This window comes from Psammomys obesus, unplaced genomic scaffold (assembly GCF_907164565.1).
Source record: "Psammomys obesus unplaced genomic scaffold, mPsaObe1.curated_primary_1811, whole genome shotgun sequence".
Classification (NCBI taxonomy): domain Eukaryota; kingdom Metazoa; phylum Chordata; class Mammalia; order Rodentia; family Muridae; genus Psammomys; species Psammomys obesus.
The window spans coordinates 3,871,149-3,893,795 of NW_026591086.1; the positions used below are offsets into that span (position 1 = coordinate 3,871,149).

General features: G+C 48.5%; 1 protein-coding gene across 1 annotated transcript in view; it reads left to right on the plus strand.

Moving 5' to 3' along the window:
- Positions 1-22,647, plus strand: part of Scara5 (scavenger receptor class A member 5) — an 83,909-nt gene that overhangs the window by 35,075 nt on the left and 26,187 nt on the right. Inside the window, exons 3-4 of the mRNA XM_055609773.1 lie at positions 15,358-16,032; positions 22,118-22,198. Of these exons, the coding sequence (XP_055465748.1) occupies positions 15,358-16,032; positions 22,118-22,198 (756 nt within the window). The remainder of the gene's footprint in view (positions 1-15,357; positions 16,033-22,117; positions 22,199-22,647) is intronic.

Below are 22,647 nucleotides of genomic sequence, written 5' to 3' on the forward strand. Positions count from 1 at the left end.
TGGATGGATGGAGAGATGGATGGATGGATGGATGGGTGGATGGGTAGGTAAATAACACATACCAGATGAGAAGTTGAATAATAAATGGGCAGGTATAGGTCACTAATTCTGGTTTTCTTGACAGCAGTGTGGTACAGGAGAATGAGACACAAACTACTTCTACAGAATTATGTGCAAGAGTCTTGACTGTGTCACCAGTGATATAGGTGACCCAAAACATGTCACACCGCCTTTTCCGGTCTCAATTTCTTCATTTAAAGTAAGAAGTAAGTTAAGGTCACTCTCAGCCCAGAGTGTCTGGGATTTTGCTGTCTTCTCAGTCCACATTTTGGAAAACAGAGATGTAAGAAATTCAAAGGCTCCAAACCTCAAGTTCTGAGAGAGAGAAATCTCAATAAATGTCAAGAGTCCTGGCAAGTCTGTCCCAGATTCCTTACATGCTTATTAGTGAAGATAATTTTTAGCCTCCTTAAAATACTTTATGACAGGCTCAACAAGTGAAGAAACATGGATCTGTGAAAACTGGCCAACACTGCTCCAGCCAAAAGCAATGTGCCCCCCATGAGGGAAGAGATGTTGAGTTGTTTGAAAACAAGTACTCATGGAACAAATTGTCCACAAGGATAGAATGGAGAAACATGCTGCCTGCTCTTGATGATTTTAGATCCCAGCCTTGGGAGACCAAGGCAAGGAAACAGCCTAGAGAAACACAGGAGTCGTCTTGATCGGACTCAGTGGGTTCCTGCTAGAGTAAGAGAATGGATCTTGCAAGGAAGTGAAACAGAGTGGGGCAGGCAGAGCGGTTTAAATCTTAAATTTGTTGCTCTTGACTGAAATTATCCTGAGCAAGCCAGCCAGTCTTCCTAAGCTTTGTATGTAAATTTAGACAAGAGCACATGACCTCAGAAGCTCTCTGTCTGGATTTGAGTAGACACTGATTGGTGTTATCTTCCTTTCTTGTCCACTCTCGTCAAGTAGATAGACCTCTAGGTTCCTCATTCCATCTTGATTTCTATCGTGGTGGCATGGGCCTGTAATCCCCAACACTGGAAAGGTGGACACAGGATTAGTACTGTAACTCACTCGTCAGTCAATTGAACAAAATCAGTGGATGACTCTATCTTAGACCTTAAGGTGGAGAACAATTGAGGCAGATACCCAACATTACCCCTGTCCTCTAAACTTACACACACACACAATTGTACACATACATACATACATAGAATATATAATATATGCATACAATACACACATATATACATATATATATATATAGAGAGAGAGAGAGAGAGAGAGAAAGAGAGAGAGAGGTAGGTAGGTAAATAGTAATAATAAAGGGGCAGAGTCAGGAGGCTCTACTGGAGGATGTGAAAAGGCAGAGTGTACCCACTGCTTGGTGGTTGGAAGCATGATGCTGGATCAAGAGACAAACTGTCTGCTGTGTGAGCCTGGACCTGAACTGAAACTCTTTAGGGCTCACATCTCCTCAGCACCTGACCATAGACCCAGCTTTTCATGGGGCAAAAAGGAAGGCTACGGCAGTGAGGAAACGGAGCACAAAAGGTCTCTGTTCTCCCTCATTTAAGTTCATTTTCCCAGTGATTGTAGTATCATGCCAGACCCTAGGTTTCACACATCACCCATCTCTGAGGACTGCTATAAAAAAGCAGGCTGGAGAAATGGCCCAGCAGCTAAGATGGGGCCTCCAGTTTGGTTTCCAACAGCCACAACAGGTGCCTCACACCTCCCTGTAACCTCACTCATGGAAATTCAACACCCTCTTCCGGCCTCTACCTCACCTGCACTCACAGCCACATACCCACACACAAACACATGGACGCAGATGGAATTTACAAACAAATCTTTTTCAAAAAGTGAAAAGAAAGGATTTGGTCAAATATCAGATTTCGTATGTGGGCGGCTCTCCAGCACGGTACCTGGCTGTCAGTTTAAATGGGGGATAAATAAAAAGCTTTCCTTTTGATGAATACGCAGAGCCCAGTTGTATCTCTACAGTAAATTTTAAAATGGCGTCAAGCCAGCAGTGCACACACGAGCAAGGACAGCACCTTCGGCAAATGGTGTTGCCAAACTGGGTAGTTTGCACATAGAAGAATCCAAATAGATCCATGTCCATCACCTGCACAAAACAACCCCGAAGAGATCAAGGATCTCAATGTAAGACACCTTAAATCTGATAGAACAGAAAATGGGGAACATGGTTGAATTCACAGGCACAATTAACAAAATGGTCGCATTTATTAATTGTTGGTCTTAATGCCTGTACTAAAAACTTCTGTGCAGTAAAGGACACTATCGTTTGAGCAAAGAGGAAACCTACAGAATGGGGGAAAAATCTTTACCAATGATACATCTGATATAGGGTTAGTATCTAGATACACTAAAAATACTGGACATCAAGAGCTCAAAAAGCTGAACATCAAGAAAACAAACAACCTAATTTTAAAATGGGGAATAGAACTAAACAGAGTGCTCAAAAGATGAAACACAAATGTCTGAGAAACACTGAAATAATGGACAACATCCTTAGCCAGCAGGTAAATGCAATTCAAAACTGCTTAGGAATTGCATCTCACACCAGTCAAAATAGCTAATAGCAATAAAACAAATGACAGCGCGTGCTGGCGAGGATGCGGGGAAAGGAGGACGCTTAGTCATTGCTGGCGGAGTGCCAACGGGTACAGCCATTACAGAAAGCAGTGTGGTGGCTCTTGGGAAGTTGGGAATAATCTACAAACTCCAGCTCTACCATTCTTGGCATATACCCCAAGGACTCTACAGTCTATTACAGAGATACTTGCTCACCCATGTTCTTTGCTGCTCTCTTTTTAGTAGCCAGACATTAAAAACAGTCAAGCTGTCCGTCAACCAAAATGGATAATGACAATATGATACATGCACATAACAGAGTGCCATCCAGCTGTTAAGAAAAATAACATTTGGAGATCAGGGCATGGTTTAACCCTCATCTGAAGGAAATAGACTCATATAAACTCAAAGAGCCTGCAAGCAGGCTCACAGCCTGCACATGGTCAAACCAGACAGGAATCCCAGTGTGAAGGAGGGGAGGTAGGCACAAAGCCCCATCACACCCCAGGTCAGGAATAGAGGGCCAGCACAAAGTGGACTCCATGTTTTCTAGTGGACATGCTTTCTGTCTTTTTTCCTTAAGAGAGAAAGAGAATATGAAGTTGGATGGGTAGTGTGGGAGATATGGGAAGAGTGGTGAGATGGGAAAGGATGGAAGAATTCCCTGAAATCCTCAAAGAATAAATTTAACGGCGGGGAGATGAGCATCACATAGAGTAAATATACATGAAATAACGTCACGATTTCTTACCGTTTAAACCATGTGCTTGTTTTTAAAACGTGTAGATGATCACTCTGCTAACACAGTGATGAAATGAGATTCCGGAAGGGAGGAACTGTTTTACGATGGGTGGGGGCCACGTTTATGGAAAGGGCCTGAGCAGTACATGAACTCCACCTTGTCAGCATTTATTTCCATCCCGAACTTCTCACATAGGAACGAAAACCCTGGAGATAAGGTCAGTGTTGGTTCTACAAGAGTAATCCACACTCATATCTGTCTTTGTGCATTACATCACTGCAGGCCCTTCATTTTTTTCACAAGCCAAGTGGGAGTTGTTGTTGGGCTTTTTTGTCTGTTTTTTTTTTGTTTGTTTGTTTTTGTTTTGTTTTTGCATAAACGCAACTCTGTGATGCCTGGAGAAGGCAGTGATCACACCACTATTCTCTATGTGGGACTCTGCATTCTGCGTGTGTTTGAAAACAGGCTCTAAATTTGCCTGGAGACATTCTTATTTCTTTATATCTATCGCGGGTACTCAGTTGGCCAGTCACTGAGGGTGACTTTCTTGAAACAGCTACGGAAAGCACCACTAACATGCACAGCCTTGTGGAGAAGGCTCCCCACGAGAGGTTTCTTCTGTTCTGTGTTTGAAAGCTGTGGTATGCTCTCGTGCCGCTGCATTGAGCTTCTTCATCATGCTCAAGTAAGGTCAGCAGCGTTAAGCACATTGACACTGCCATGCACGCTGGGAGATCTGCTAAGTTTCGGCACTGCCATCATCAGATCGCACGAGCACAAGCCCAAGGCTGGCAAACGATCGGCTTAGTTCTGGAAGTGCCAGGCCACCAGGCTCCAAAAGCCTCAGAACGGCTATCCTATAGAGCGGTGGGTTCTCAACCGTAACGTTATTTCCGTTGCTACTTCATAGCTGTAATTTTGCTACTGTTATGGATTGTAGTGTAAATCTCTGTGTTTTCCTCTGGTCCTAGGTGGGCCCTGTGAAAAGGTTGTTTTGATTCCCCCGAGGGGGTCCCAACACACGGGTTGAGAGCCACTGCTGTAGAGCCTTCTGGGTATCCTGGGTCAATCTGCCTAATGGCATGGACACTGGACTCGGCACCTGTGTTTCAGGTGTACCTCGTATTTTCCCAGTTAATCTTCAGTAAGGGACCTCACTTAGCTACCTCTGGGGTCGGGGGGTTGAATCTTGTCCTCTAAAAGTCATGTGGTGTAATCCTAACTTCCAGTTACCTGAAACTATGATATACACGAAGACAGGGTCTTTAGAGAGGTGATTGGGTTTAAATGAGGCCACTGGGGTGTGTCCTGGTTTCAGTTCTGCCACTGTGACAAAAATATGCTGACAAAAAGCAACTGAGAGGACGAAGGGTTTATTTGGTTTACAATCCTTGGTCCCAGTCCATCCCTGTGGGGAAGCCAGAACAGGAACAAGGATGCTGACTTCCTTGGTAACCAGGAAGCAAGTGTTCAGGGTCCCAGCACTGCCCCTAAAGAGGTATCCTCAATGGCCTAACTCCCTTCCACCAGACCCTACTTTATGACAGTTCTACCACCTCCCAGTTAGTGCCAGAGCCTGGGAACCAGGTTTTCACCGTACGAGCTTTGGGGTGAACACTTCAAACCACAGCTCTGTGGTTCAGATACTTCTCTGTCTCTCTTCAGGACCACAGCATCCCAAGCCTCCTCCAGGATCCCGTCCCCGTCCAATGCATTCTCCTCACCACCAACAGAGGCATTTTAGAAGCACCCTTCTGTCCCCACAGATATGAAGAGTGTGCACTCAGGGTTCAGCTTCTTTAGTTCAGCTTCATGCCGGACTTCATCTTTCCAAACAAAGTTTATGAACAAGTACTTACTTTTTTAAGTGTGTTCAAGTTTTAATTTGATTATATGTGTATGGGGTATTTTACTTGCATGTATGCAGTGCCCTTGGGGGCCAGAAGATGGTCTTGGGATCCCCTGGAACTGGAACTGCAGGCAGTTGTGAGCAGCCATGTGAGTGCTGGCTCTTCTTTGAACAGCCAGTGCTGCTAACCACTGAGCAGTCTCTCTGGCCCCCATGGGTCCTCTCTTTACATGTAGTTTTCCCCCCAAAGCCATCCTGGTAGGAGCGATCATGTTCTAGTCTTATCTATTCGCCAACTGAGAGACTCATGCATTGAGTATCTACCTCACATTCACAGATCAGATGACTTAAAATGTGTGTGAACCTACAACCTGAATCCAAACTTACCTGTGGTTTCTCAAGACAGACAGTAAAGACAGTTCAGGAAATGAACAAACCAAAAGCACAAAGGAAGATGGGCTTTCAGCTGCCCTATTAGTAACGGGCTTCTTATTTGGGCCTGGGATTCCTGCGGACGCAGAGTGCAAGGTGGAGGCCTAGCAGCTAGCGGTGAGATTCGGTCCTTGCAGGCAGTGTTGGGAGATGGAGGGAGTAAAACCAGGAAATAAAGAAAGCCAAGGTAAGCACTTGGCTTTGAGCTGGTCTCCACTGGGACTCCATCCCTTTCTGCTAACTGAGGATCCCGTCACAAGAGCCTCAAGCAGTCCCTTCCAAGAAAACACTAGCATCGTCTCTGCCTGCATCCAATCAGGATCTCCCAGGGGTCAAGGGTATGAAATTATAATTCTCAAGTCATTCCCCTTGTCTCTGAGAGGCCAGATGCACTGGCTGCAGAGGCTGGAGAGGGGGAGGAGAGCTGGGTTGTGGAACTTGGGACTTGGGAGCTGCAGACACGGCTGCAGGAAAAGGCCGTTGGAGGGCAGAAGGCACAACCCGAGACCTGCCAGGACGCCAAGTCTTTCTTCCAGGAAGAGCAGAGGGCCTTGTGTTTGATGACATTCTTTATTTTCAATCATTCAGTAACACTTTTGACAGCTGTTTACTCATCGCCCAGGAAGTTCAAGGCTCAAGCGTCCTGCTGATCTAAGCACTCTTGACTTGAACTTAGAAAGACTTAGTCCCTTTCCTATGACGGACATGCGCTTAGTGAAAACTCTCTCTCTCTCTTTTTTTTTTTTTTTTTTTTTGAGTGGCTGGCCATGATTCCAGACACTCCAGCCTCCAAAATGGGAAGCCAGGGCTAATCTCCTTGTTAGGAGGCCTTTGGTTTATAATTCATCTTGGATCTCATTTTCACAGTAATCGGCAGAAACTATTAGAGACACTGTGTACTTGGATCAGAATCAGGCAACCTTGCTGCCAGGACACAGTATACACAATGTATCCAGCCTGGGCCCCCGGGACAATAACAAACACATTGGTAGGATTGGCCTCCTTTGAAGTTCTCACAGGACCTCCCAATATGGGTGGGTTGTGACTGGCTGGTGCCTGCCTGTGTGTATGCAGCCTGTGTGCCAGCAGTGTGCCAGAAACGGGACCTATTTGTAGACAACAGGCAGATCAAAGGTGACGACTTTCCAAGGTGCAGAAAAGTGAGGTAGAGTGTCACCTCCTGGTCATGAGGCTTCCAGTGAGTTGGCCCAAGCCAGGCCTGCTCAGCCCCATCTGCGCTCTGCAGAGCTCAGCCACTGACTGGATCTCTGCAGTCTCTGGTGAACCGAGCATCTTCCCATTCTCCTGATGAAGAGACTGAGGCCAGGAGGTGGAATGACCATTAATGCCAGCCTCCTGATGCATGTTCGCATGGCCCACACCACCGCTGTCCTCTGGAAGGTGAACTGAAGAGTTGTCGCTGTAGAGACAGCTCCCAGGGAATGAAGCCGTGAGCGGCCCAGGCAGGTGTCCACAGGACTGGGAGCTGAAGAGTCCACAAGATGGGGCTTGACTGTGCAACCAGTGTGTCTGCACATGCTCTGCCCACAGGGGGTGAGGCACTGAGACAGGGCAGGTGGAGAATGGAGGGCCCAAAACTCTCCCATAAGTCTCTGGCCGGGACACCCTAGAACTTGGGCAAACCTGAGCTCATCAGAGGTGGGAAGGACACTCTGAAGTATGGGCATTCTTCTGATGTGATTGGGAGCAACTAGGAGAAAGGGTTGAAGTCACAGGGTGGTTTAGGACCACTCCCTCCTGTCTCTTTCACCCACAGCCCACCTGTCCCAAGGTTCCTGGAAGCCTCAGGTCCTGCCTGGCCATCCCTCTTCAGAACCTGCCAGCTCCTTCTCTCTAAACAGGAAACGGGACTGAGACTATGTTCATGCGGGAACAATTGACAATCAGCTTCCCTGAGGGTCTGTGTGGGCCCTCGATCATTGCACAACTAATCTGACTATAAATCCAAATTTTTTTTTAAAAAAAGGTCTTCCCTAAGCCCACACCCTCCATCAAATCAGTGTTTGGTTTGGTTTCGGATCCACCCATTTGCATATCTAGGCATTACAATGTCACTTTCTGTGGAGCTGTTCCACCTAACATCATTGGTGTAATGATTTCGTGAGAATTTTACCATCCTTCCCCTGGTCATCTAGCTAATCAGATAGAACAAACTCAATCTTCTGGGCTTCGGAAGGTTCCTCGGGTAGACATGATGGATCACATCATTGGCCACTGGGAGTCGATTGATACTCAGCTCCTCCTCCTTTCCTGACAGGGGAAGGGTGGCTGTGGTGCTGGGACTGAAAAATCCCAACTGTCCCAAGTTGTCCCTCGGTTTTTCTAGTGACCAGACTCCATTCCTGAAGTTCTTGGGGTCTGGCAGCCATCATGCCCTTCATTAGCCTACCAGGAGACACTTTCTGATATTATTTTGCGGATTCTGAGGTGTCCTTAGCAGTCCTGTGCCAGGAAGGAGGGATGAAGAACAAAGGCATATTTTGCAATAACCCAAGGACACGTTGTAACTGACCCAGTCCATTCCTGGTGACTCTCCCACTCAAGCTTGGTAAATAAACATAGAAACCTTTCCCCGTCTTTTGAATTTTTTTTTTCTCACAGTAAGTTCCCAGAAGTTGGATTAGTAGGTCAAATGGCATAGGCATTTTTTTTCACTCTTAAAAAAAAAAAAAAAAAAACAGCCAAGATGCTGGAGAGACTGCTCAGCAGCTAAGAATACACGCTGCTCTTAGAGGATCCTAGTTTGGTTCCTAGCACCCACACTGGGTGGCTCACAACTGTCAGGTCCAAAGGAAGCTCCATTTCCACAAATTCTTGTGGTTGGACAAAAGCCAGCATTCCTCCGGAACTTTGGAAGTCACTTCCTCTCCACGCATGAGAGTACCGTGACCTCAGATCTCCAACCTTCAGGCTATGCTTCCCAGGCTGTGGTCTTCCTCATGGCAGTGGAAATGACCTCTATCACACCCCGTCACCCCCAGGACTAACTTAGTCTCAGATCTGCTGTCTGTCCAGAGTGACGGTGCTGAGTTTGGGTCGGGGCCCGCCTGCATCATTTGAGGAGCAAACACACAGCGAAAATGAAGGCCCTTTTCCCACAAATGGGGAAAAGCTGCCAGGGAATTTTTTTTTTTGTTTTTAATTTGCTGTTCATTGCTGTGTTTCCTTGGGCCTGGGGACATGCTGGGCCATCGGAGCCTTCATAATTGCCTGGGCTCCTTTCTGGAGCCATCACAACTGCCGAGCCCCCTCTGACTGCTCCTATCATGGACAAAGAGGAGGTGAGAGGCAGAGGTGAGAAGATAGGGCTGGTGCTGAGGGGGTGATGTAACGCAGTGACAGTGCAAAAGCCCAGGACCTTTTCTCCCATGGTCTTTCACTGGGGAAGTACAAACTGAAAGACGAACTGATGTCCACTTACAGAGGGAAGTCTTGACAGAACCAAAGGCAAAGCTCTGGCCCTATGTGTTGGCATGGTGACGCGCAAAGGAAGGCTGCTGCTGGTTTTGTCCCGTTTCTTGGGGTCGGGACAACCACTAGTGTGGTTGGCACCGCAATCCAGGTCACAGCTCTGTGACAGACTCCTCATTGAAAGTGCTGAAGGGGTATCGGGTTCTGCTTTTGTGTGTGCATGTATGGGTGTGCATGCACACGTATGAGAATGCACGGGGAGGCCAGAGGTCACCCGGGGGAGATAGCATTCCTCAGGTGCTCTCCATCTTGTTCTTGGAAGCAAGGTCTCTCACTGGCCCGGAAATGGCTGCTGAGGCTGCACTGCCAGTGAGCCCCAGGGTCCACCTGCCTCCTCCTCACCAATACTGGGATTCCGAATTCATGCCGCCATGCTCAGATTTTTTCCATAGGCCATGAACTCGGGTCCTCGCATGCACAGCAAGTACCTGACCTGATGAGATGTTTGAGCTCTGATCTCTACCCTTAAATGCTTTTTTTTTTCCCACTCAAATCCCTCACCATGACCTCAGGTAATAAACAGTCCGGTTCCACAGCTCATCTGGAAAACGTACCCCTCATTCCTGAGGCTTCTATGGATGTACGGGCTTTGCCATTATCAGTCAGCGCTGTCCTCTCCCACACTCCACCCTGAATACAATGTTCTAGGGGTTCCGATGCCCGCCTGCCTGCATTCTGCGTCACTGGTTTGAAGAGAAGGCAGGATGTGCGCTGGGACTTTGGAGGGAGTGTAGGCTCACAACACACTCCTAATAGCAGAGCAGCCTTGAGCTAGCGACTAGGAGGCCTGTTTTTAGATTTTCCCAGCAGTGAACAGTGACACTGTCTGCTCCCAGGAGCGGAAGAACCCCAGTGGGACTGAAGGACACTTGGCAAGTGCATCCCTCCAGGGCTCTTTTGGATAAGAAGAGGGCAGATGCACCTTGCAGCTTTGTGCAGTGGAGGACGACTGTAGCTCTGGAGTCTTCCCTGCCAGCAGCCAAGCCTGCCCACACACCTTGCTACCTCTTGGATCTGCTTCACTGAAAATGGGTGTGGCCATTCCTACTTCCCAAGCTTGCTGGGAGATGGCAAGAGAGCAACGTCTAAAAACCCGGACTGTTTGAAGGATAGTAGGTGGTGATAACTGCCAGTTCCTTTCCTCCTGCCTGGATTTGGCGCATGACTGACTACCCCAGCAGCAGCTACAGAGGAGAGCATCAGGAAGGGGCAGGTGGCACAAGCGCCCTCGCCCTTGCTTTGTGTTTCAGACAATCTCTTGACATCCCACCTCAGATAAATAAGAGTATGAATTTTATCCTCCCCACCTCCCAAGGAAAGGTGGGCTGAAAATGAAGGGGCGTAATAGATGCCTGGTCCTATACAAAAATGTAGACTACAGACCTAGAGGATTGGCTCTGTTGGTAAATTGCCTGGCCTACAAGCATGAGGACTTGAGTTCAATGTCCAACACCCACATAGAAATTAGGGCATGCTGGCACGTACTTGTAATCCCAGTGTTTGGGAAGTGTAGGAAGGAGGATTCCTGGAGCTCACTGGTCAGCCAACCTAAGCAAATTAGCAAGACCTAGGTTTCAGTGAGAGACCCTGTTTCAAAAAACAAGTTGGATGGTGCTTGAGGAACAACGCCTGGAGCTGAGCTCTGACCTACCTACTTACCTACCTACCCTACCTACTGACACACACACACACACACACACACACACACACACACACACACCACACATTCACAGAGAAGAGGGCAGGGATTAACTCCAATGTCCAGCGTTCATGTCACTGAACATCCAGTGGAATGAAGAGTCTTCCTGCCTGCCACACACAGGCCTCACTGTTCCTAGTGCACTCCTGCTAGGCTGGGACAATAACTCACTGCTCAGGTCACATCTGGAGCTCCCTGCCGGGGCCTGCAGATGATGGTTTATTCATGAACAGGACGACTGTGGCCAGGGAGCTGACTCAGAACTGAGTGTGGACGGAAGGCCAGGTGGAGCCATGAAAGCTACGAGAAACAGGCTTATTCAAGACGCTCATCTTACTGCTGCCTGAGGCAGGCCCTCGCTCACACACCGACTGTGTGTTGCCCCAAAAAGAAGCATCAATTCATCAAGTAGGACCCAGAAATCAATACCAAGTCAGGATCTGAAATTAAATATCTGTGTGATTTCTACCAAGCGTCCCAGCTCCAGCCTGGGTTTGTGCTGGGGAGATCACTGTCTTCCTAACTCACTCTGCACTGAGTGCGCCTGTCACGGAGTTTGGTCTCCACATTCATTCCTGTCATCAGAAAGCAGAGGTGTTCGTAATGGGGAAGCTGGAGCCACACTTCCAGAGCCCAACATCAGCCTCCCCTGCCTCCTGCCCTTGGGAGTGGCCTGCCCTCGGTTTGCCTCAGTTTCTTCATCTGGAACATGAGGATGCTAACGATACTCTAGGCTTATGCGGCATGCTTTTGGGACTCTTTGCATTAGCATGGAAGAAGCAGAGGGTTTGGCACGCAATGAGGACTCGGGAGATGCCAGTTGTTATTGTAAGTCTGTATTTATTTTCCCACTTGTGAAAGTATAAAAGTTGAAAAGTAATTAAAACACATTAAAAGTAGATATGCCAGGAAAGGAGATAAATGAGCAGCTTGCGTAAACACGAATTAAGAGAGTCACACTCAAGTAAGAATTGTTCCCTGTTGAGGACAGCAACCATCTGGAAGGAATTAAAGGGGGAGGAGGTGGGTCACGAGCAGAGAACACTCGGTGACTGTTGGAAGGAGATAATTCACTCTGCTGTGAGTAAATGGTCCCAGAGGAAGGACATGGCTCTAGGCTTGGCCAGCATGAGTTGGGGCCCCCAAAACTTTGACCTCACAGACAGTGGTCTGATTAGGCTAGGTACCTAAACTATCTAGGCCATTGCAATGGACACCCACATCACCTTGAGAAGGCTGCCTCCCTAACAGAACTACACTACCAAGGTGCCGCTTTCGGTCTGTGGAATGGGCAATAAGAAAGCTGTAATGCCTAGTGAGTAGGGTTGCATTGAAACTGACTCCCTTAATTAAACGTCTGTGTCCTGAGTACGGATTAACATTATTTAAGGAGAGTCATTTGATTATGATTTTTCTGTTTGGTTGGTTTTGGCTTTTGAGGAAGAGGGGAGGGTGGTCTCATTCTGTAGCCCAGGCTGGCCTGTAATTTATACTTACTATGTAACCTAGCTGGCTTCAAACTCATGGCAATCCTTCTGTCTCAGCCTCCCTAGTGTTTGTTGTAAGCCACCACACCTGGTTATGGGATTTTTTTTTTTTAAGTCATAAAAATGTCTATGTATCTTTCGACCTGCTAATGCAACTTCTGGGATTTTATTGTTCTGAAAATCTTAAGCGAGAGACACACACATACACACATACAAATGGTGGGGGTGGGGAGAGAAAAAAAAAAGAAGAAAAATGCCTACATTTATTTGCTGCAATAAATAACATATCCCTTCCAGAAACTTCCTGCCATCAACAAAATTATAAGAGACTAAGAGAAAGATGGTGAAATTCTTGTGAAATAATTACAATATTAAATGGAAAACTCTGCAGAAATGATATTGTAAATCCTGTGTGTGCAAGGGGATGGAGCTCTGAGAAAGAAAAGCAAACAGTGCTTTGATGGAGGGTGTGGGCTTGGGGAGGAGTTTCTTCCTTTAATTTGGATTTGTGTTCAAATTGGTTGTGCAATGATCAAGGACCCAGAGGGACTCCCGGGAGGGAGAAGGTCACTGTCAGCTGTCTCCATACAGATGCAGTCTTAGCTCCATTCCCTGGACAAAGAGAAAGGCCTGGAGGTTGCAGGTACCAAGGAAGGGTCAGCTGGGCAGGGCCTGGAGCCTTCAGGACTGGGAAGGGGAAAAAATAAAATGGTTGGCTCACTACCTGGACGCTGGGCAAACGTAGCCTTAAACCACTCGTGTCACTTCAGCCCAGGATCTCACAGTCACACTAGAACCAGGACATCCATACCTCAAGGGGTCCTTTCTACCAGGTGGGGAGGGATCTCAGAACAAACAACGGTGCGTGGGTGCCGTGTGGCATGCAGCGTGTCTCTGTAACACAGAATATGCACGTGCCTCTCAGCACAACCTCCTGTCTCCTGTCCCTTTCCAATGCAGAGTCCTCAAAGAGTTGGTGTACTGTCAGTTTTCTTGGTGGACCAAGATTTGCACTAAGTTCCTGGTCTTCTGGGTTCAAGATGTCCAAAGCAGCATTATTTTATTCTTCCTGCCCCAGTTCCACTGCAGCCAATGCTTTCCATCTCAGACTCTCCAGACCAGAGCACCTGACCATAGCTACCTCAGCAGCCAGTTTGCACTCCTAGGAGCTCCTAGGAGACAGACCAGGGTGTTGTGACAGACTCTAGTGGTGAAGATTTCTCCTCTTAGGATTTTTCATAACCAGGGAAAGGACCCCTCTCCACAAGGAAATGTCGGGAGGGGCAGGGTGGCTTATTTTGCTGGGCAGGAACACAGGGAACCCAGAAGGGTGGAAGGGGACAGAGGAGGGATAGGAACAGATCTGAAACACTCTCCACTGCCTGGAGGTGCTCTTCCCGCGGCAGAAAGAGATGGGACCCCGAGTGGAGGAAACCACAAAACCAGCACTGTAGCTGTCAGCCTGGCCCTGCCTATTGCCAGATGGGGTTGCCTTAAGCAGCCCTAGGGAAGGCGCCAAGCAGTGTTTCTCAACCATCGTAATGCTGCGACCCTTTAATACAGTTTCTCATGTTGTGGTGACCCCCAACCATAACACCATTTTCATTGACTGCTTTATAATGTATTGTAAATCTTTTTGGAGACAGAAGTTTGCCAAATGAGTTATAACCCACAGGTTGGGAAACACTGGCATAGAAGAAAGCCCAGTTCTGGGATAGCCCACTGGGGTAGGATTTGCTGTGTGACCCTGGGCCACATTAACAGGTCTAGTTAAAAGAGGGGGTATAACAGGATTGGCTTAGTCTGTTTGGGCCACCATAATGAAACCCTTTAAGCTGGATGAACAACAGACATTTCTTGCCTGTGTTTCTGGAGGCTGGATATCCTTGATCAAGGCCCTAGATGAGTCAATGCCTGATGGCACCTCAGTGTGTCCTCCTGTGGGGACAGGGGTGGACAGCTTCTTTGGACTTAATGTACAAGTCATAATTATATTTGTGAGGGTTCTGCCCACACGACTAGTCACCTCCAGAATGCCCCGCCTTTTAATGTTATTACTGGCAATTAGGGCTTTCATTCTGTAGATGAATGGGAACAACTTTAGACCATTGCTGGTGCCTACTTCCTGAGGTGGAAGGGGTCATAGCACGCACACGCTTTTTCTCTCAAGGTGTGTGTGTGTGTGTGTGTGTGTGTGTGTGTGACCAAGTTTAATGACAGCTTCTTATAGGAACAGGATGAGCAGTATTTAGAGGAACATGAGCAGCTAGCCAGAGTCCACATCCTTGAAGAAAACATCTCCCTTCTCCAGCAATCATTAATTGCCAATAGATCTTCAAGGAGGATGGGGCCTTGTGAACCCCTCTCCCCTCTAACAGAATGTTGACTGACCAAGCTTGTGTAGGGTCTGTAAGTTCATGAGCACAAAGACTTTGCCATCCATGGAGGACTTTCTTGCACAACCCTCCTCTCCACCCCTTCCTACGGCGCTTACATTCTTTCTACCCCCTCTTCCTGGATGTTCTTTTTTTTTTTTTTTTTTCTTGATCTAGGGTTTCTTTATATAGCCTTGGCTGTCCTGGAACTCACTCAGTAGACCAAGCTGGCCTTGAACTCACAGCAATCCACCTGCCTCTGCCTCCTGAGTGCTGGGATTAAAGGCGTGTGTCACCACTGCCCTTCTTGGAACAACCAATATCTTAAGTGGAATTCCATAAAACGATCCATCTCCAATGGATATAGAACATGTTTCCTCTAGAACATGCTGTGTACATTTGTGCAGCAGAATACAAATAAGGCTCCAACTTACGGTTGCTGGGAATCTTTTAAAGTTCCAAAGCCAACCTCCTGCCCAGTATCAGCATCATCTGCAGGTGATTACAGTGGCAGATAGGTTTGGGAACCACTGTATGAAACACCCAGTCTCAGCCATCCCTCCTCCCTTTCATTCACATTATATTGAGCACCTGCTGGATGCCAGTAGACTTGCCTGTTGTTATTCAGACCTCCCTGCCCAACCCCTTCTCACCCTTCACCTCTTCTACAGTGTCCCGGCCTCGGAGCTCCCCAGATGACTTGAAGGCGCTGACTCGGAATGTCAACCGGCTGAATGAGAGCTTCCGGGACATGCAGCTGCGCCTGCTGCAGGCTCCGCTGCAGGCGGACTTGACAGAACAGGTGTGGAAGGTTCAGGATGCGCTGCAGAACCAGACGGACTCACTGTTGGCCCTGGCAGGCTTGGTGCAGCGGCTGGAGGGCGCACTGTGGGGGCTGCACGCGCAGGCGGCGCAGACCGAGCAGGCCGTGGCCCTGCTCCGTGACCGAACAGGACAGCAAAGTGATTCCGCGCAGCTGGAACTCTACCAGCTGCAGGTGGAAAGCAACCGGAGCCAGCTGCTGCTGCAGCGCCACGCGGGCCTGCTGGACGGGCTGGCGCGCAGGGTGGGCATCCTGGGTGAGGAGCTGGCTGACGTGGGTGGAGCACTGCGTGGTCTCAACCACAGCCTGTCCTATGACGTGGCCCTGCACAGCACGCGGCTGCAGGACCTGCAGGTGCTCGTGAGCAATGCCAGCGCTGACACGCGCCTCATGCGGCTGGTGCACATGGACATGGAGATGCAACTCAAGCAGGAGCTGGCCACACTCAGCGTGGTGACCGAGGACCTGCGTCTCAAGGACTGGGAACACTCCATCGCCTTGAGGAACATCACCCTTGCCAAAGGTACTTGAGTGACCCAACCCTGTCTATAAGCGTCTCCTGTCTGCCCTTCCTGCTCAGGCCTTCCCCTGCAAAGCTCGTCCCAAGGACCCATCCTGGAGTGGCAGTTAAAACTCACACCTTCACCTTTAAGCCTTGCACTGTATGACTCTAGAATGTTCTGCCTGAATGACCCATGCCCATTTCCAGGGCCCACCTAGGTCTCTCTGCTGATAAAAGCTCCTTAGGGCAGAGAACGGACTCAGCATCCATATCCCTAGGCAGGAAAACAACCAAGGGTAGATGATGAGGGATAGGGTGGTCAGAGATTGGGTGTGCCTTCTGCAGCCTTCAAGAGACAAAAGACAGTCCTGTATAGGCCTGGCAAGAGGGCAGAGGGCTCCTCCAGTTGGGAAGGTTCTAATGAGTGGAGATCCAATTACTGGGAATTCCAAACTTGAACCTGACCTACGAGGCTGTTAGAAAAAATATGTTTGGCCAGGCAGTGGTGGCACGTGCCTTTAATTCCAGCACTCAGGAGGCAGGAGCAGGTAGATCTCCGAGTTTGAGGCCAGCCAGGTCTACAGAGAGTGTTCCAGGACAGCCAGAGCTACACAGGAAAACCCTGTCTTAAAACACCAAAACAAACAAACAATCAAACAAACAAATATATATATATTTGTCCAGGTAGAGTAATTTAAATTCATTAAATTGACTGTGTGTGCTGGCCTGTGAAGCTCAACAGATGGCAACCAGACTGGTCTGTGTAAGAAGACCCAGTATATGAATGAATGAAGTCACCAATAAATGGGTCACTGTTGCTGTGACGAAACACTATGGCCAAAAGCAAACAGGAGAAGAAGGGGTTTATTTGGTTTACCATTCCACATCATAGTCCATTATTGAAGGAAGTCAGGACGGAAACTTAAACAGGAACCTGTAGGCAGGAGCTGATGCAGAGGCCATGGAGGGGTGCTGTTTGTTTGCTTGCTCTGCATGGCTTGCTTAGCCTGCTCTATTATAGAACCACAAACCACCAGAGCTGGGGTTGCACCACCCACAAGCCCTACAGGGTCTTACAGAAGCATTTTCTCAGTGGAGGCTCCCTCCTCTCCTACAACTCTACCTTGTGTCAAACTGCCATGACACTAGCCAGCACACTCAACAACTGCTGGCCTAGAGACGCAGCTCTGCGCTTCTGATAAGCCAGCCTCTCCCCTGCTGGGCTGTGGAACTCCTGAAACTGACTAGTCTGGAAGTCAGCGCTACTGAGATTGTCCTCATTAGTACCCCTGCTGCATGTGGGGAAAGCAAGGCCATGCCACACAGCATGTGTTAAGAGCAGCGCCTCTCTAGGTGAATGTCACCCTGCCCTTGGGTGCTGCATGGGCACTAAGAACCAGGAAGCCTAAAGAACCTGTTCCGGTTGCAGGGTGAGGAGAGTCAGGAATGGATTCTGGAATGTTCCCTTTGGTCCGGTCTGCCTTCCACTCCCACACAGAGGGAGGTAGACAGAACCACCTGAACCTCTCCAGCTGACGTTTTCCAGCCCTGTGTCCTCTCCTCATCATGCTGCCCTCCCTCCTCTGAACTTCCACAGTGACCACAGAGAGCTATAGTCACCCCGGGGCCTTCAGCTCCACATGTCCAGAGTGCTCCTGAATGCATCCACGATTTTCTGTACTGTTGTGGGAGTGGACTTTCTGCCATCATTCTATCTAATTTGTCTCTAACGTGTACCTCTTTAAACACACATGTACACATTCATATATATACATGCATACATGCCTATACATACCTGTATAAACACACACACTGGCATGTATAATTCACATGCACACACATTCACAAAGATACCCGAACGCATAACTCAAATGCTTTCATACATACATACACAGATAACTGCAAACATAACTCACATGTACATATGTATGTACAAATACACACACAGATGCCTCCATGCGTAACTCACCAGCACGAACACCTGAAATAAACACCTTCATGTACATAATTCACACATATGTATACACATATATACATACGTGAGCAAACACATATATGTGAATGCAAAACTCATAGGTACACACATGTGCACATATACGCAAACACAGACACCTACATGCATAGCTCACATGTATGCACATACGAACAAATACAGATACCACATTCCTCCTCTTTCCTTTTGAAAGCAAAGAATCCCTAAATACTTAAGCGAGTGTGCTTTTTTTGTTGTTGTTGTTTGTTTTGTTTTGTTTTGTTTTTTAAGATGAGAGCATTTACATCATACTTGAGCTTGCCTCAAATGGTTTTCATTCTCTCACTTTGCTGCACAGCTTTCTATGGGCTTTGACTCCAGCTCATCTTTCGTAGGCATTCACAGCAAAGCATTGCTTTCTTCTGCTTTGGATTTTTCAGCATCAATGAGGTCTGTCAAAATCTGCCGGTGCGATTTAAAGGCACAGAGAGCTTAGATTATCAGAGAGGGAGGAATCCCTGGAGAGGGGAAGGAAAATCAGAGAGGGAAGACAGGCCAGAAGACTTTGGTACAGCAAGCCCCGAGGCAGCCCACCCAGCCATGGGCAGATGGCTGAAATGCAAGCTTTCTAGAATTCTTTGGAATGGAAATAGGCCTCTGAAACCATGTGGTCTAATCCTCATGTACCGTAGTAGAGAACCACAAGGCCCCGAGAGGGGAAAAGACTTATCCAAGTCAAATGTCAAACCTCTCGATTAATGAAAACAGGTTTTCAAAGCGGCTTTATCTGGCAACTGCTTTATTCCCGAGAGAAAACACCATCTAGTGGATGGAGAAGGGAGTCCTTCGCGCCTTCTGTCAGGTGTGTGGAATAAAGGAGTGGGGACCGAATTCTAGGTTTGACAAGGGGAGTCTAGCTTCCAGTTAGTAGAAATGGACAGCCAGCCGCTGTGAATGGAGCTGCCTGTAAAACACGTGTTATCTGCTCTACAAGGATTGGGGTACACGTACAGGTCATGAGTGCGTTGCATGACCCTCTGAACTCTCACCCTCCTCAGAGTAGACGCAGGGTACTCTTTGAATGCATCCTGCCCCCACTCCTTTGCTCTTGAGGATCCTTTCCTCCAGCAGGGCTGCCCTAAACTTCTTGGGGATGCTCCTTTCCTGGCTGTGGAATGGAGCTGTCCTGTTCTTTTCTTAGGTAGAGATGTTTCGAATATGGAGACACCTTGCTCTTATGTTGTAGAGTTGGAACACTAGACAGAGCAGTCAGTGGCAGGGTCATGTGGGCTCGGATGGTTGACAGACCTTGTCCCAACCCCCTCCACACTGTGATCTACCTCAGAAAAGGAGAAACAAGACGTGTGACTATAAACATCTGAGAGGTTTAAAAAAAAAGTCTCGTGTGGGCGAGGCTGGGAGCGACAGCCACTGTAACCGCATATACTGCCCAGAAGTCACCTCAGAATGCCAGCGGTGGGTTGGCACAGCTGTAGAGGGCTCAACTCCTGGAGGCCGGGGCCCAGGGAGAAATGAAGGGTGAAATGGTGTGAAGAGTGTGAACTGTGTGGGCTTTAGCAACAGAGATCTGTGCTAGGTTTCCTTTGCCGCTGAGTTTGCCTGGAGGGGAGGGAGCTGGGAGCAGGATGGGGGTGGGGTAGGAGGTGGGGGGTGAGCTCATTTGCATCTTGGTTCTGCCCTTCCCTGGCTGCATAATTCTTGGCAAAATAGGTTTTGAGTCTTGATCCTGTTATCTGAGAACTGGGATAAAATATATATATATATATATATATATATATATATATGATCCTTAAAAACTCCAGCTTTCCTTAAATGTTTTATGTAACTCGTGAGTTTAAAAAAAAAAAAAAGTTGACTACTTTTCCCTTGCTCTTGAGCCATTGAATTGTTAAACAGCTGTCAGCTTTGGTTAGGGTCTGAGGACAGTGCCAACTTTTGGAATGTATCAGTACATCTTGATCTTGGCGGCCGGGCTTGTTTTGTGTGTATTAACACCCTGTGATCTCATATTCTCATTCATTTGTCAAATATGGACGGTGCAAGACACTGTCTGCTGCCAGCCTCCATGTTTTGGCTTCCTGGGACAGCCCCACACGCTGGGGCTAAAAATAACTGTTTATTGTCCAGAGGTTGCAAGCCTTCAACCAAGGCATCTGTGAGGTCACATCACTCTGAAGCTCAGAGGGAGGGTCCTCCCTGTGCCTTCTGAACTTCTGGTGGGTGAGGCAATCTTGGTCTGCAGATGCTTCATTCCCATGTCTGCTTCTGTTGTCCTATGTCTCTGTCTGTTTACAGGACACCTGTCATAAGATTAGGGTCCATCCCACCCCAGTAAGACCTTAACTAATGACATCTGTAGAAACCCAGTGTCCTAGGAAAGGTGAGGAGGTTCTGGGGACAGATAAGGTAGGAGCACTCTTCAGCCAGTATAGCAGGAGGTAAGTGCTTGCAACCCGGGTTCTCACGCCAGGGACAGGTATACAGGATGTATCAAAGTGCCCCCGGGATGCTTGTCCGGCTTGTGCCCATGCCAGCAGGAATCATGGGACCAGGAAAGATCGACAGCAAAATGACAAGGAGCATCCCCAGATCATAGTCATGGGAAGATGACAGGGAGGACCGCCGTGCTCACCAGCCTGGGAACAGCAGGTACCAGAATGAACGGCTGGTGGCCGGAAGATGGGAAGGGTGAGCTGTCTGGTCCTGTGGGTGTGGCAAGAAGGAAAAGTGCCAGACAGACCTGGAGTGAAACCATGGCTCCTTCACCGTGGCTGCCTGTGTGGCCTCAGACAAGTAACTCCAACACATGGGTAGGGATGGAGACTGAATTCAGTCACATATACTTGAATCTCTGCCCCGCTGGAGCCACCCTTGGAAGCTTGCCCCACTCACAAACAGTCAGAAACTTATCCTCCACCCAGGTGCCCAGCTGAAACCTGAGTTTAGGCTGGCCTCCTCCTCCTTCCTCAGGGGGGAGCCGAAAGCTGTCCCACTTTCTAAACCATCCGGCCACTCCCCTATGTCTTTGGTACCTTCTTTCCTAACCCAGGGCTCCTCCACTTCCTACCTGAATGGACCCCAGTCCCTGCCTCTCACCTTCTTCTGTTCCATCTCTCTTTCATACCACCTCCCAGACAGCTTCCTTCCTTGTGTGCAGACCTAATGTGGCTCCTCTACCAGGCCCCTTCCCCCCTAGTACCCCCCAGGCAAGATCAAGTCCAGCACCTAGGCCTCCAATACCCCCACTTTCCCCACTTTCCCAGCCCACTGAGCCCCTGCTGCTTGGTTCACAGGAGCTTACACAGCTACACCTTTGCTTTACACCCATGCAGGGATTGCTTCCTCTGCACAAAACTCTCCCTTTTCACTCCATCTCGAACACCCCGACCACTGAAGTGGGCTGAAGGGCTTAGACCACAGACATTTCTTTCCTTCCAGTTCTGGAAACTGGAAAGTCTGAGGTCAGAGTACTAGCATGGCTGGGTTCAGGTGATCCATTTCTTTCCTGGTGTGTACATGGATACTTGTTTCTTATAGTCTGGTCTGGCAGAAAGGCAGGATAAAGGACAGGAATGAAGGGAGAGGAAAGGCATAGCATGCTAGTGCCATGCTCAATGGTGTTCCCCACTTCCAGACAGGAGACTGGGTCTCATGCTATAGCTAAGGCTGACCCTGAACTCATCTTCCTCTTACCTCTGCCTCCTGAGTGAATGCTAAGGCTACAGGCATACTCCATCACAACTGACCTTTCTCGTTTGATAAAGCCACTGATTCCATTGAGGAGGGCCCCATCCTTGACCTCATCTAAACACAGTCCCTTCCTACAGCCCCACCTTTCTAAACCATAACCCCCCCCAGGGGGGGGGGGACAGGTTAAGAACTTTCAACATATGGTTTTTAGAGGGAACCAAATAGCCCTGAACACACTTCACCCTTCTCTACTTACCGAAAGCAGGATTCCATGGGACCTCCGCAAAGCTGAGTACCTGACATTTATGTGTTTCCAACGCACATTTCTGGTCCTTCCTCTCACCCCAGAGGGAGAAGTTTCCATTTTCCACCAATGCCTTGGCTTTCTTACCTTCTAATCTTGTTGTTGTTGACTTCTTTCAGGGCCACCGGGACCCAAAGGTGACCAAGGGAATGAAGGAAAAGAGGGAAAGCCGGGCGCTCCTGGGCTCCCTGGGCTTCAAGGTAATGGGGTACACTGGGAGGAACCTGGAGATGGGGAGAGTGCTTCAGGTTCACCCATGACCCTCTCATCCTAGGGATGATAGACTTCCTCCACTTCCATCAGGTTGTCAATCTAACCACACAATGGGCCAAATGCTTTTGCCTAAGAAGCACCCGGATCTGAAGGAAGGGGCTCACAAGAGCCCCCAGCTTCCCTAAGCCACTGCTCACATAGGAATCAGGGTTCCCAGGGCCAGGGCCTTCAGTAAAGGTGTTCTATGATACCAGGAGCCTGACACTCTCTTGTGCCATCTCGATTCCTGATGCCCTGCAGCCACATGTGTCATGCGGGAGAATTTAGGACCATCTAGAAAGACTGTATTCCTCTTAGGCTCATAGTCTTAGAAGTTTCATGTCAGGGCCTTTGGCAGACATCTGCATCTGCCCTTTCCTGAGCCCGTGTTGCACGC